This window comes from Panulirus ornatus, chromosome 1 (genome assembly GCF_036320965.1).
Source record: "Panulirus ornatus isolate Po-2019 chromosome 1, ASM3632096v1, whole genome shotgun sequence".
Classification (NCBI taxonomy): domain Eukaryota; kingdom Metazoa; phylum Arthropoda; class Malacostraca; order Decapoda; family Palinuridae; genus Panulirus; species Panulirus ornatus.
In genome coordinates this window covers 46,654,228-46,670,287 of record NC_092224.1, presented here as the reverse complement: position 1 = coordinate 46,670,287, position 16,060 = coordinate 46,654,228, and the positions used below count along the sequence as shown (strand labels likewise).

Sequence of the window (16,060 nt, the reverse complement as noted above, 5' to 3'; positions counted from 1 at the left end):
TATTTTCTTACCATGGGACTCTAGTGAAAGGATAGGAACGATGCTGACTCCCAAGCCCTTCTCACATTCAGGGTCCCGCTAAGTAGTAATCACACTGAGTCAGTCTTTTGCTTTGTCCTATCCTCATTACTTTACATTTGCTCTGGCTGAATTTCATCAACCATGTTTCAGACCAACTTTAGAGTGTGTGCTTTGTAAGCTTTTCACTTCCCTCATGACATTTGTATCATCTGCAAACATATTCAAGTAGGAATCCACACCTTTAGGCAAGTCATTAATAAACATGGATCAAGAAAAGTTATAGTCCCAGAACTGAACCCCGTGGAACTCCACTGGTTGCCTCAGCCCATATGGAAAAGGTTCCTTTAACTCATGTTCTTTGCTCCCTCCAACTAAGATAATTTTCTATCCTTCGTAGGAGTTTCCCCCTTATTCATTGTTAGTGGTCCAGCTTCTTAATCAGCCTCCCATGGGGTTCAGTGCCAAATGTCTTCTGGTGGTCCAGATACCAAGAGTCCACCTAACATCGCCTTTTGTCCAGGACTGAGCTCCGACTCTCATAAAACATATGACCTACTTTCCCAAAAACTGCCGTGTCTCTAGAAACTACTCCTCCGTAAACAGTCATCCACCTAGTTTCTGATGATAGTTTCCATAGTGAGAGTGGTCTGTAGATCAACTGTTTCCAGTCTCCTTCCTTATAGATGGAAATGACGTTTGCCCCTTTTCCCTTCCTTTGACACTATGCCTCTCTCCAGTGATGCTTGAACAAAATTCATGCAGTTCATCTAGCACAACTGCACAAATCTTTAGCAAGTATGATGAACTTTCATCAGGCTAAGAGCCTTGGATGGGTCAAGACCCTTTAGTATTCTGTTAATATCTTTTCTAAATATTTATATTTATTTATTATACTTTGTCGCTGTCTCCCGCGTTTGCGAGGTATCAACAATTTCTAAAACCTCCTCCCCATTCTGTTTCACTTGTGATAGGAATATTGTATCTTCTACAGAGAATACTCATTTGAATCCATTATCCTGTTCCTCACATATCCTTCTACTGTCCTCTAAGATTTTCTTCAAGAATCCCTTACCATGAATAGCTGATTATTAAATGACAACTGAATCCTGATGAAATGGGAAAAAGTTTTGGACTTTCATCTGCCAGGTCTACATATATTCTTCTGAAAGTCTCCTTGATCCTCTTTTCTTATCCTGCTTTACTGAGTCTGTGCTCTCTCATACCTTGCAAAAGGTGGCTGGTTAGATTACTGCCTTTAATTTTGTCACTATACATCTCAAACCTCCTTTGCTCTGTAATATCTTTTATTAAACTATTCCTTCTTCGTTCTTACCAATCTCTCTGTATTGGAGGGCTGGAGGCATCCATGCCCCTATTGCTTCATTGTAAATTTCACAGAACCTCTCAACACAAAGCCCTGGTTCCTGACTACTGAATTTCATTTCCCAGTCTATGTTACCACTAAGAATGTGAGGTCTGCATAGTTCCTGCAATTAAACCTCATATCCTGTCACACCTCTGCCCCTTAATGACCTCTTTTACCACATATCTAACTTGAGCATTACATGATCATTTCTTCCAACTGGTGTATCGTATATATTTTTCTCATTATCCATGCTAGGATGAGTGAAGATAGAATTTAGTAATGATGGTGTATCAGTCCCTTTACTCTTAGAGTGTTCCATAAAATGTTGGTATACAAAATTTTCCTGTATTCATTCTTAAAACTTGTCTCTGACTCTCTATCTCTGTGAAAATTCAAAATCCCCCATATATCTCATTATAACTGACATTCCCCATTATCAGTACTTTACCAAATGTAAGAAGTGATTCATGTACCATCTTCATTGTTTCTTATTGTTATCATAGTATATTTGTTCCTTTTCATTACAATCATTTGGAGGATTATGAATCAGTATAACCATTACATACCATAAGAAGGGGTCACCTTTCACTATTTCTTGAAACTTCAGGTCAATCTTTTAAGTGGAATAATCCTTTCCCCTTCCTTTCTCATTTTTTGCCATAATGTACCCATAATCACGTAGGTTCAGCAAGGCCAGTACAGCTGTGTTTAAAAGAATAAAAAACCAATCCCAACCTGCTCAAAAATTATATCCTTAAATACAGGAATTAGTTCAAATTAAGCAAAACCTTAAAGAAAACCAAGGTGCACAATAGGATTCTTATGATTAGCATGCTAAGACACTCCGAGAAATAGGTAAGGGTTATGTAATATGTTCTGGTTAAAGGACAGAAAAAAGAAGGAGTACAGAGAGGGTGTTGTAATCTTCCAGGCCACATCTTATCTTTATCTAGCACAATTGTACACATCTTTAGTAAATATGATGAACTTTCATCAGGCTAAGAGCCTTGGATGGGTCAAGACCCTTTAGCATTCTGTTAATATCTTTTCTAAATATATCAACAATTTCTAACACCTTCTCCCCATTCTATTTCACTTGTGATGGGAATATTGTATCTTCTACAGAGAAAACTCATTTGAATCCATTATTCAGTTCCTCATATATCCTTCTATCATCCTCTACAATTTTCCCCAATAATTCCTTACCATGCATAGCTGCTTGTTAAATGACAACTGACACCTGATGAACTGAGAAAAAGTTTTGGACTTTCATCTGCCAGTCTAAATATATTCCTTTGAAAGTCTCCTTGATCCTCTTTTCTTATCCTACTTTACTGATTCTGTGCTCTCTCATACCTTGCAAAAGGTGGCTGGTTAGATTGCTGCCTTTAATTTTGTCACTATACATCTCAAAGCTCCTTTGCTCTGCAATATCTTTTATTAAACTATTCCTTCATCGTTCTTACTACTCTCATTGCATTGGAGGGCTGGAGGCATCCATGCCCCTATTCCTTCATTGTAAATATCACAGAACCTCTCAACACAAAGCCCTGGTTCCTGACTACTGAATTTCATTTCACAGTCTATGTTACCACTAAGAATATTGAGGTCTGTATAGTTCCTGCAATTAAATCTCATATCCTGTCACACCTCTGCCCTCTTAATGACCTCTTTTACCACATATTCAAACTGGAGCATTACTTGATCATTTCTTCCAACTGGTGTATCATATATATCTTTCTCATTATCCATATTAACATAAGTGATGATTAAATTTAGTAATAATGGTGTATCAGTCCCTTCACTCTTGTAGTGTTCCATAAAATGTTGCGATATCAAATTTTTGTGCATTCATTCATAGAACTTGTCTCTAATTCTCTATCACCATGAAAATCCAAAATCCCCCATCTATCTCATTATAACTTACATCCCCATTATCAGTACTTTACCATGTATAAGAAGTGATTCATGTAACATCTTGATGGTTCCTTATTGTTATCATTGTATATTTGTTCCTTTTCATTACAATCATTTGATTACAATCAATTGGTGAATTATATATCAGTATTCCCTTTACGTACAATCAGAAGGGGCCACCTTCCACTATATCTCAAAACTTAAGGTCACTCTTTTAAGTGGGATAATTCTTTCCCTTCCTTTTTCATTTTGTGCCATAATGTATCCATAATCATGTACGCTCAGCCAGCCCAGCTCAGCTGTTGTTTAGAAGAATTAGAAAAACCATCCAAACCTGGAGAAAAATTATACCCTTAATTACAGGAATGAGTCCAAATTAAGCAAAAACTGAAAGAAAACCAAAGTGCACAATATGATTATTATGATTAGCATGCTAAGACACTCCGAGAAATAGGTAAGGGTTATGTAATATGTTCTGGTTAAAGGATAGAAATAAGAAGGAGTACAGAGAGGGTGTTTTAATCCACCAGGCCATATATCTTTATCTAGCATAACTGCACACATCTTTAGCAAATATAATGAGCTTTCATCAGGCTAAGAGCCTTGGATGGGTCAAGACCTTTTTGCTTTCTATTAATATCTTTTCTAAGTATATCAACAATATCTAAAACTTCCTCCCCATTCTATTTCACTTGTGATGGGAATATTGTATCTTCTACAGAGAAAACTCATTTGAATCCATTATTCATTTCCTCACATATCCTTCTATCATCCTCTACAATTTTCCCCAAGAATCCCTTACCATGAATAGCTGCTTGTTAAATGACAACTGACTCCTGATGAACTGGGAAAAAGTTTTGGACTTTCATCTGCCAGGTCTACATATATTCTTTTGAAAGTCTCCTTGATCCTCTTTTCTTATCCTGCTTTACTGATTCTGTGCTCTCTCATACCTTGCAAAAGGTGGCTGGTTAGATTGCTGCCTTTAATTTTGTCACTATATATCTCAAACCTCCTTTCCTCTGTAATATCTTTTATTAAACTATTCCTTCATCGTTCTTACCAGTCTCTCTGCATTGGAGGGCTGGAGGCATCCATGCCCCTATTGCTTCATTGTAAATTTCACAGAACCTCTCAACACAAAGCCGTGGTTCCTGACTACTGAATTTCTTTTCCCTGTCTATGTTACTACTAAGAATGTGGAGGTCTGTATAGTTCCTGCAGTCAAATCTCATATCCTCTCATACCTCTGCCCTTTTAATGACCTCTTTTACCACATATTCAAACTTGAGCATTACATGATCATTTCTTCCACATGGTTTATCTTATATATTTTTCTCATTATCCACGCTATTATGAGTAAAGACAAAATTTAGTAATGATGGTGTATCAGTCTCTTTACTCTTAGAGTCTTCCATAAAACGTTGTATACAAAATTTTCCTGTATTCATTCTTAAAACTTGTCCCTGATTTTCTATCACCATGAAAATCCAAAATCCCCCATCTATCTCATTATAACTGACATTCCTTTATTATCAGTACTTTATCATATGAAAGAGTGATTCATGTACTATCTTGATTGTTCCTTATTGTTATCATTGTATATTTGTTCCTTTTCATTACAATCATTTGGATGACAATAAATCAGTATTCCCATTACGTACCATCGGAAGGAGCCACCTTCCACTATTTCTTGAAACTTCAGATCAGTCTTTTTAGAGGAGTAATCCTTTCCCCCTCCTTTTTTCACTTTTTGCCATAATGTACCCATAATCATGCAGGTTCAGCCAGCCCAGCAAAGCTATTGTTTAAAGAATTAGAAAAGCCAAAATCCCCCATCCATCTCATTATAACTGACATCCCCCATTATCAGTACTTTACCATGTGTAAGAAGTGATTCATGTACCATCTTGATTGTTCCTTGTTGTTATCATTGCACATTTGTTCCTTTTCATTACACTCATTTGGAGAATTATATATCAGTATTCCCATTACGTACTATCAGAATGGGGCATCTTCTACTAATTCTCGGAACTTCAGGTCACTCTTTTAAGTGGGATAATCTTTCCCCTTCCTTTTTCATTTTTTCCAATAATGTACCCAAAATCATGTTAGTTCAGCCAGCCCGGCACAGTTGTTGTTTAGAAGAATTAAAAAAACCATCGAAACCTGCTGAAAAATTATACCCTTAATTACAGGAATGAGTCCAAATTAAGCAAAAATTAAAAGAAAACCAAAGTACACAATAGGATTATTATGATTAGCATGCTAAGATACACTGAGAATTGGATAAAAGTTATATGATATGTTCTGGTCAAAGGATAGAAATTAAAAGGAGTACAGAGAAGGTGTTGTAATCCTCCAGGCCACATCTTATCTTTATCTTGCATAATTGCAATATGATGAACTATCATCAGGCTGAGAGCCTTGGATGGGTCAAGACCCTTAAGCATTTTGTTAATATCTTTTCTAAATATATCAACAGTTTCCAAAACCTCCTCCCTATTCTATTTTACCTGTGATGGGAATATTTTATCTTCTACAGAGAAAACTCATTTGAATCCATTATTCAGTTCCTTACATATCCTTCCATCATCCTCTTCAATTTTCCCCAGTAATCCCTTACTATAAATAGCTGCTTGTTAAATGACTACTGACTTCTAATGAACTGGAGAAAAGTTTTGGACTTTCATCTGTCAGGTCTATATATATTCTTTTGAAAGTCTCCTTGATCCTCTTTTCTTATCCTGCTTTACTGATTCTGTGCTCTCTCATACCTTGCAAAAGGTGGCTGGTTAGATTGATGCCTTTAATTTTGTCACTCTACATCTGAAAGGTCCTTTGCTCTGTAATATCTTTTATTAAATTATTCCTTAATCGTTCTCACCACTCTCTTTGTATTGGAGGACTGGAGGCATCCATACCCCTATTAGTTCATTGTAAATTTCACAGAACCTCTCAACACAAAGAACTGGTTCCTGACTACTGAATTTCATTTCCCGGTCTATATCTACGTTGAGGTCTGTATACTTCCTGCAATTAAATCTTGTATCCTGTCACACCTCTGCCCTCTTAATGACCTCTTTTGCCACATATTCAAACTTGAGCATTACATGATCATTTCTTTCAACTGGTGTATCGTATATATTTTTCTCATTATCCATGCTAGGATGAGTGAAGATAGAATTTAGTAATAATGGTGTGTCAGTCCCTCTACTCTTAGAGTGTTCCATAAGATATTGGTATACAAAATTTTCCTGTATTCATTCATAAAACTTGTCTCTTGATTCTCTATCCCCGTGAAAATCCAAAGTCCCCATCTATCTCATTATAAGTGACATCCCCCATTATCAGTACTTTACCATGTGTAAGAAGTGATTCATGCACCAGCTTGATTGTTCTTTATTGTTATCATTGTATATTTGTTCCTTTTCATTACAATCATTTGGAGGATTGTATATCAGTATTTACATTTCGTACCATCACAAGGGGACACCTTCCACTATTTCTTGAAACTTCAGGTCACTCTTTTTAATGGGATAATCCTTTCAGCTCCTTTTTCATTTTTTTGCCATAATGTACCCATAATCGTGTAGGTTCAGCCAGCCCAGCACAGTTGTTGTTTAGAAGTAGAAAAACAATCCCAACCTGCTGAAAAATTATACCCTTAATTACAGGAATGAGACCAAATTAAGCAAAAACTGGAAGAAAAACAAGGTACACAATAGGATTATTATGATTAGCATGCTAAGATACTCTAAGAGTTATGTAAAAGTTATATGGTATGTTCTGGTTAAAGGATAGAGATAAGAAGGAGTACAGAGAGGGTGTTGAAATCCTCCAGGCCACATCTTATCTTCATCTAGCATAATTAGAAACATCTTTAGCAAATATCATCAACTTTCATCAGGCTAAGAGCCTTGGATGGGTCAAGCCCTTTAGCATTCTATTTATATCTTTTCTAAATATATCAACAATTTCTAAAATCTCCAACCCATTCTATTTCACTCATGATGGGAATATTGTATCTTCTACAGAGAAAAACTCATCTGAATCCAATATTCTGTTCCTCATATATCCTTCTATCATCCTCTACAATTTTCCCCAATAATCTCTTACCATGAATAGGGTCTTGTTAAATGACAGCCGACTCCTGATAAACTGGAAAAAAATTTTGGACTTACATCTGCCAGGTCTACATATATTCTTTTCAAAGTCCCTTTGATCCTCTTTTCTTATCCTGCTTTACTGATTCTATGCTCTCTCATACCTTGCAAAAGGTGGCTGGTTAGATTGCTGCATTTCATTTTGTCAATATACATCTCAAAGCTCCTTTGCTCTGTAATATCTTTTACTAAACTATTCCTTCATCGTTCTTACCACCCTCTGTATTGGAGGGCTGGAGGCATCCATGCCCCTATTCCTTCATTGTAAATTTCACAGAACCTCTCAACACAAAGCCCTGGTTCCTAACTACTGAATTTCATTTCACAGTCTATGTTACCACTAAGAATATTGAGGTCTGTATAGTATCTGCAATCAAATTTCATATCCTGTCACACCTCTGCCCTCTTAATGACCTCTTTTACCACATATTTAGACTTAAGCATTACATGATCATTTCTTCCAACTGGTGTATCATATATATTTTCCTCATTATCCATGTTAGGATAAGTGACGATAAAATTTAGTAATGATGGTCTATCAGTCCCTTTACTCTTAGTGTGTTCCATAAAATGTTGGTATACAAAATTTTCCTTTATTCATTCTTAAAACTTGTCTTTGATTCTCTATCTCCATGAAAATCCAAAATCCCCCATCTTTCTCATTATAACTTACATCCCCATTATCAGTACTTTACCATGTGTAAGAAGTGATTCATGTACCATCTTGATTGTTCCTTATTGTTATTATTGTATATTTGTTCCTTTTCATTACAATCATTTGATTACAATCATTTGGAGAATTATATATCAGTATTTCCATTACATACCATCAGAAGGGGCCACCTGCCACTATATCTCGAATCTTCAGGTCACTCTTTTAAGTGGGATAATCCTTTCCCTTCCTTTTTCATTTTTTTGCCATAATGCACCCATAATCATGTAAGTTCAGCCAGCCCAGCACAGCTGTTTTTTTAGAAGAATTAATGAAGTACATGAGACTTACCGTAGGTCAGTTGAAATGTGCTTCGAATTTTATGAAGCAAATCACCTCTGCTAGAAGGGAGCTTTTACATGAGATACACTTTGCCGCTTCACGCCACCAGACTTTAAAGAGTACGACCAACAACATGAAAGTAACTGAACATTTTGCACTGCTAGAAATATGTAAGCCACAAGACGCTACAGAGCGTAGGGTGGGAGAGGTGGGCATGTGAAAGCTCCCTTCTAGCAGAGGTGATTTGCTTCATAAAATTCGAAGCACATTTCAACTGACCTATGGTAAGTCTCATGTACTTCATTAATTTTACGTCAGCAAATCACACCTCTGATAGAGGTCGCTTCCCCATGAGGTTTTGAAGCCATGTGGGTGTCGTACTGTAGACATGCAGAGAGGAGAAATGATACAAGCAGTAACCAACTGCAATATAGTAAGAAATTTACATAGCCATGGACCAGGTGACAAGAGACAACATCTCCTATGCAAACAAAATGAACAAACTATTGAAGGACAGCATCTTGGAAAGGATCGTGACTCGGGACAATCTCCTTGTCATAAAACTTGGCAAAAGTGGCAGCCCTGAACTACCCAGCCCTTGCGATGATGTGTCCAATCGGTAGAGCCATGGCTTTGGCTTTCGATGCAGCTGCAGGCCGAACACTACCCGCTGAATACTGGCTGGAGTCTATGCCCGACAGAGAAAGCACTGTTCGAATCCACCTTGCAACAGTGTCCCTCGTTACATGCTTGTGGGGCTTGATAAAACTTAGGAGTAACTTCCCATTCTCCTGATATGCAGAATTTCTGAACTCCTCTGTCCTAGCAATATACATTTTCAGAGTTTCACACACACACACAATCTAACGTCAGTAGAATATGCTTTAAAGGTCACAAACCGCACATTGAACTTTGGCCTGCACTGTTTAATAGTTTCCCCTAGTTAAACACAAACCGAATCCTGACCAAAACTAATATTCTTCAGCAACAAACAATGCAAAGTTTGTATTCTGGAAAAATGCGTAAGTGCCATCAACATCACAAGCTTCAGTGTTAAATCCTTTAAAGAGAGGGAGGACAAAGGATCCATGGCACGCAGATGCTGTAGCACCTGCTGAACATCCCAAGTTCTTGTATACCTAGGGACAGACGGCCGCAAGTTAAAAACTCCCTTTAAGAACCTGGTGACAAGAGGATGGCTGCCTGCACTGCAACCATCCACAGTAATCCCCAGGGAGGAGAGTGCACCCCTGGCAGTGTTGATTGAAGTATAACTAACACCTCTGTGGAAAGTGACAGACAGAAAATTCACAATATAAGTTACAGTGGGAGCAAAGGGATCGATGTTCCGGCTACCACAAAACTGTAACCACCTGCTAATATGTGGCTGGTACTGCCTCGCAGTCGCAGGTCTCCAGGAGGCAAGGATGATGTCCGTACCTGCCTGAGAAATGCCCCTGTCTCGTAGACGTTGCCGGATAAGAGGCAAGCCATCAGTCGGGTGTGTCGGAGAATGGGGTGTTCCTCGTCCGTCGATGGGTGACGCAAGACGTGTGCCCCCCTCGGAATCAGCCGTGGTTCCTTGACCAGCAAAGTGAGTAGAGTCCCCATCCAGGGCTGGGACGGCCAGAGAGGCAATACCATCCACCCCTTCGCTGACTCTGCTCGAATTTTCTGTAGGCACCTGGCAATCAGAGCAAAGGGTGGGAAAAGGTAGAATAGTTCAAACTGCTACCAGCAGATAGAAAAGGCATCAAAATGTTCTGCATCTGGGTCAGGTTTCCAGGAGCAGAAACGAGTCACTTGAGCATTCAGTCTAGAAGCAAAGAGATCAATGCTCGGAACCCTAAATACTTCAGAGAGGGCCCTAAAGAGTTCTTCATTCAATTTCCACTCATGCCTGTCATTGAATGTCCGAGATGTAGCGTCTGCCATGAGATTGACTTTACCCGGTACATGAGAGCAGGTAAGCCAGATATCATTCACCGCACACCACTTCCAAAGGTCACGGCAAATGTCATTACACATTGAGGACCGTGTGCCGCCCATTTCATTGACATCGGTCACCGCCGTCGTGTTATCACAAAACACCCGAACATGTCGTCCTTTGAGAAGAGATGGAAATGAGCGCACTACCAGAGAGATGGCTTTGAGTTCCTTTGCATTAATGTGCAAGGCAGATTCTGATAATGACCATCTCCCATAAACTTTTTGTTGATTGAGGTGGCCACCCCAACCTAAATTTGATGCATTAGTATACAGATCCAATTCTGTACCCTTCCGAAAAATCTGACTGTTTTGCAATGCAATGTGAGATACCCACCAAAGCAAGTCCAATTTCATCTCATGAGTGACCACCATCCACTTGTCAAAGTTACCTTTTGCGACTCTTAACGCAGCAATCTTAGCACATTCTAACCGCCTGTAATGCAGTTTCCCCATCTCTGCTGCTGGAACGGCTGCCACTAATAGCCCAACAACTCCCGCCACATTCCGAATTTGGGCTATGTCACTATGTAACAATTCCTCACAGCATTGTAGTATCTTGTGTATCCTACGATCAGGTAATGTTACTCTCATAGTCTCAGAATCTATAATGTTCCCCAAATACTCCAAGTGCTTAGTGGGGACCAAGACAGATTTGCTTTCGTTAATACAGAAACCTAAGAAAACTTCTTGAGCAAGTCTACAGTGGCACGCACACTCTCACAACATCCATCAAAAGTGCAGTGACAAATAAGAGTATCATCAATGAACCTCGTGATGATATGTCCCTTCTAAGTACAGCAAAAACAGGTTTCATTAATTTAGTGAACAGACGGGGACCATCCGCAACCCCATTAAGGAGACACGTGAAATGATAAATTTTTCCTTGCCACTTGAAACACAGAAAGCGTTGTTGCTCCTAAACTATCTTAACAGAATAATAGGCGTGCCGCAAATCGACAGAGGCCATGAAGACACCGCTGTCAACAAGACGAATCGCCTGCTCAAAATTTTCCATCTTGAAGTGCTTGTACTCTAAAAATGTATTAAATTTTTCCGGGTTAAGGATCATCCTAAACCCACCATCCTTCTTCCGTCTTAAGAAAATAGGGGAAAGAATCTGCCCCTCCTGTCTCTGGGTCTCCTTGATAACCCCCAGACTCAAAAGCTGTACAATTTCCTGGCAAACAATTTCCTTTTCCTCGACATTAAACACATACTCAACTTCTTCAACAAATAAAGGAACAATGTTAGCAACATCAATATCTAAATGGCAATGCTGAACAATATCTAAAATATTTGGATCACTGATAATAGCATGCCACTCATGTACAAAATAGTGAAGTCTGCCTGCTTGAAAAGGATGATTCACCTCAGTTACTGCTGGAGATTGTGACCCCGGCCTCGGGAGTTTTTTGTCTCAGGACAAACCGCACCGTGTGAAGGATTGCCGGTGCTCACTCCGGGGACAGTGCGTGCGTTGGCCATATGGATGAAACCTGGCCATAAAACCCCTGTATGGCAGTCTCCCAGAAGAGCCCCTAAACTTGCCAGGACCAAACTTCGAGGTAGAGAGCGGTTTCCTTGGAGCAATCTTACTCCTTAACTTTTCAGACTCCTCAATGTGCTTGGCTGAGAGTGAGACATCATCCCCAAACAGAAGACGAGTCATGGGCACCTTGTCTGAACAGAGGTGAGCATACTTGTGGTTAATTTCGCGCTTGATGATGAACCGGCGAGCCAGATTATTCTTGTGATTAGCATGACCCAGGAGTGCCAGGGCACCATTAAGCATGCCCACTTCCTGGGCAACATCTGGTTGGCTAGTCTGGGCGATCTTGTCAAGCACTGTGAGTGACTTAGTCAAAATTGTGGCAGCCGTAATAATGTCTTTCCCAACATCCTTCAAACGGAAGTCTGCCTTCTTGGCATCAGTCTTCAGTGCATCTAAAACTTGCAAGTTGCAATCCACGGACGCTAAGGCATGACAGTTATCTGGCCTCTTGGCTGCAGCATCCTCCAAAATCTCCTTATACTCCTCTCGCAAGCCGTGAGCAAATACATGGTTAACCATATCGGCAACATGCTGGTCAATGCCATCAGACACCTCAGCCACAGGACCGTAAGCCCTGGCGCACTGCAGGAGAACACTGTCAGGCCTCCCGTCATTCTGAGAGACACAGTCATCACTGGAAAGGTAATGCTCAGCTGGAGTAAAGCCCGAAAAACCCGTGGGCGAGCGCGAGGGAGGCATCACCTGGCTAGAAAGGCCAATGTTTACATCGGCGGCCGCCGCGGCGTCATCAGCCCCCCGACTGGGGCCTAAGTTCCTTTCCTCCTTCAATTTCTCCACATCACCACTTAAAGCAGCCAAAGCGTCCATCACCATGTTCCAGGGCGGCGCAAATGCCTCATCCCGTGAGGTAGAAGGCAAGGAACGTGTGTGCTGGGAAGCAGAGTCACCGCCATCACCAGTGACTTGACCTTGGGGCCTATTGTTACCGCCCCGAAGAGCCTCCCGCTGAGAAGGGCTGCTCCTGGAGCTAGTCCTATGCGAGGAGCCTTTCCTCACATGCCTGGCATGTTCAGAATCGCCCTCCTTACTCGACCTCCGTATGCCCGGGACATCCGACATGGCGGCGGCGATAGCAAAGCGGCGGTGCAGGTCAGTGTGAGAGTCGTCAACTCCACAAGTGCATCAACAACGCACTTCTCTCCCCGCTCCTAAACGGATCACGGGTGGTGTTGCAGCCAGCCCCAAACTGGGTCACAGGCTGTAGCAAAGCCTTTCCGCTCCAGAGGGATCACGGGAAGAAGGCTGCCAAGCTCGCAGCTGCAGAAAACCGTCTGGACGGCACGAAGGAAGCACAGCAACGGGTGGCGTGAAGCGGCAAAGCGTATCTCATTGGAAAGCGACGTTTAGCAGAGGTGTGATTTGCTGACGTAAAATTAGAAAAAACCATCCCAACCTGCTGGAAAATTATACCCTTAATTACAGGAATGAGTCCAAATTTAGAAAAACTGTAAGAAAACCAAGGTACACAATATGATTATACTGATTAGCATGCTAGGATAATCCGAGAATTAGGTAAAGGTTCTATGATATGTTCTGGTTAAAGGATAGAAATAAGAAGTACAGAGAGGGTGTTATAATCCTCCAGGCCATATCTCATCTTTATCTTGCATAATTGCACACATCTTTAGTAAATATGATGATCTTTCATCAGGCTAAGAACCTTGGATGGGTCAAGACCCTTTTGCATTCTGTTAATATCTTTTCTAAATATATCAACAATTTCTAAAACTTCCTCCCCATTCTATTTCACGTGTGATGGGAATATTGTATCTACTATAGAGAAAACCCATTTGAATCCATTATTCATTTCCTCACATATCCTTCTATCATCCTCTACAATTTTCCCCAAGAATTCTTTACCATGAATAGCTGCTTGTTAAATGACAGCTGACTCCTAATGAACTGGGAAAAAGTTTTGAACTTTCATCTGCCATGTCTAGATATATTCTTTTGAAAGTCTCCTTGATCCTCATTTCTGATCCTGCTTTACTGATTCTGTGCTCTCATACCTTGCAAAAGGTGGCTGGTTAGATTGCTGCCTTTAATTTTGTCACTATACATATCAAAGCTCCTTTATCCTGTATTATCTTTTGTTAAACTACTCCTTCACCGTTCTTACCACTCTCTCTGTATTGGAGGGCTGGAGGCATCCATGCCCCTATTCCTTCATTGTAAATTTCACAAAACTTCTCAACAAAAAGCCCTGGTTCCTGACTACTGAATTTCATTTCTCAGTCTACGTTACCATTTCGAATATTAAGGTCTGTATAGTTCTTGCAATCAAATCTCATATCCTGTCACACCTCTTAATGACCTCTTTTACCGCATATTCAAACTTGAGCATTACATGATCATTTCTTCCAAATGGTGTATCGTATATATTTTTCTCATTATCCATGCTATGATGAGTGAAGATGAAATTTAGTAATGATGGTGTATCAGTCCCTTTACTCTAAGAGTGTTTCATAGAATGTTGGTATACAAAATTTTCCTGTATTCATTCTTAAAACTTGTTCCTAATTCTCTATCGCCATGAAAATCCAAAATCCCCATCTATCTCATTATAACTGACATACCCCATTATCAGTACTTTATAATGTGTAAGTAGTGATTCATGTGCCATCTTGATTGTTCCTTATTGTTATCCTTGTATATTTGCTCCTTTTCATTACAATTATTTGGAGGATTATAAATCAGTATTCCCATTACCTACCATCAGAAGGAGCCACTTTCAACTATTTCTTGAAACTTCAGGTCAGTCTTTTAAGTGGAATAATCCTTTCCCCTCCTTTTTCAATTCTTGCCATAATGTACTCATAATCATGCATGTTCAGCCAGCCCAGCACAGCTATTGTTTAAAAGAATTAGAAAAACCAAAATCCTCCATCTATCTCATTATAACTGACATCTCCCATTATCAGTATTTTACCAAGTGTAAGAAGTGATCCATGTAACATCTTGATTGTTCCTTGTTGTTATCATTGTATATTTGTTCATTTTCATTACATTCATTTGGGGAATTATATATCAGTATTTCCATTACGTACCATCAGAAGGGGCCATCTTCTACTATTTCTCAAAGCTTCATTACACTTTTTAAGTGGGATAATCCTTTCCCTTTCTTTTTCATTTTTTGCCATTATGTATCCATAATCATGTAGGTTCACCCAGCCCAGCACATCTGTTGTTGAGAAGAATTAGAAAAAACATCCAAACCTGCTGAAAAATTATACCCTTAATTTCAGGAATGAGTACAAATTAAGCAAAAACTGAAAGAAAACCAAAGTACACAATAGCATTACTATCATTAGCATGCAAAGATACTCCGGGAATTAGATAAAGGTTATATGATATTTTGTGGTTAAAGGATAGAAATAAGAAGGAGTACATCAAGGGTGTTGTATTCCTCCAGGTCACATCTTATCTTTATCTAGTATAATTGCACACATCTTTAACAAATATGATGAACTTTCATGAGGCTAAGAGGCTTGGATAGGTCAAGACCCTTTAGCATTCTGTTAATATCTTTTCTAAATATATCAACAATTTCCAAAACCTCCTCCCCATTCTATTCATCTTGTGATGGGAATATTTTATCTTCTACAGAGAAAACTCATTTGAATCCATTATTCAGATCCTTATATAACCTTCTATCATCCTCTACAATTTTCCCCAAGAATCCCTTACCATGAATAGCTGCTTACTGATTCTGTGCTCTCTCATACTTTGCAAAAGGTGGCTGATTAGATTGCTGCCTTTATTTTTCTCACTCTATATCTCAGAGGTCCTTTGCTCTGTAATATCTTTTATTAAACTATTGCTTCATCGTTTTTACCACTCTCTGTATTGGAGGACTGGATGCATCCATGCCCCTGTTTCTTTAGTGTAAATTTCACAGAAACTCTCAACACAAAGCCCTGGTTCCTGACTACTGAATTTCATTTCCCGGTGTATGTTACCACTAAGAACATTGAGGTCTGTATAGTTCCTGGAATTAAATCTCAGATCCTGTCACACCTCTTCCCTCTTAATGA

At 39.6% G+C, this 16,060-nt stretch overlaps 2 protein-coding genes and 1 pseudogene across 2 annotated transcripts; all 3 read right to left on the bottom strand.

Annotated features, from left to right (window-relative positions):
- Positions 1-8,505: 8,505 nt before the first annotated feature.
- On the bottom strand, positions 8,506-10,181 carry LOC139748704 (uncharacterized; annotated as a pseudogene).
- Positions 10,182-10,195: 14 nt separating this feature from the next.
- Positions 10,196-11,044, bottom strand: LOC139748665 (uncharacterized). Its single transcript, XM_071661971.1, has one exon. The coding sequence runs from the start codon at positions 11,042-11,044 to the stop codon at positions 10,196-10,198; it is 849 nt and encodes a 282-aa protein (XP_071518072.1).
- An 826-nt stretch (positions 11,045-11,870) lies between these two features.
- On the bottom strand, positions 11,871-13,280 carry LOC139748620 (uncharacterized). The gene has a single exon (XM_071661834.1). The coding sequence runs from the start codon at positions 13,083-13,085 to the stop codon at positions 11,871-11,873; it is 1,215 nt and encodes a 404-aa protein (XP_071517935.1). The 5' UTR covers positions 13,086-13,280.
- Between the last annotated feature and the right edge of the window lie 2,780 nt (positions 13,281-16,060).

Bases quoted from the DNA above. Each gene is read 5' to 3' on its own strand.
- LOC139748620 (XM_071661834.1), bottom strand. From the start codon at position 13,085: ATGTCGGATGTCCCGGGCATACGGAGGTCGAGTAAGGAGGGCGATTCT.
- LOC139748665 (XM_071661971.1), bottom strand. From the start codon at position 11,044: ATGAGAGTAACATTACCTGATCGTAGGATACACAAGATACTACAATGC.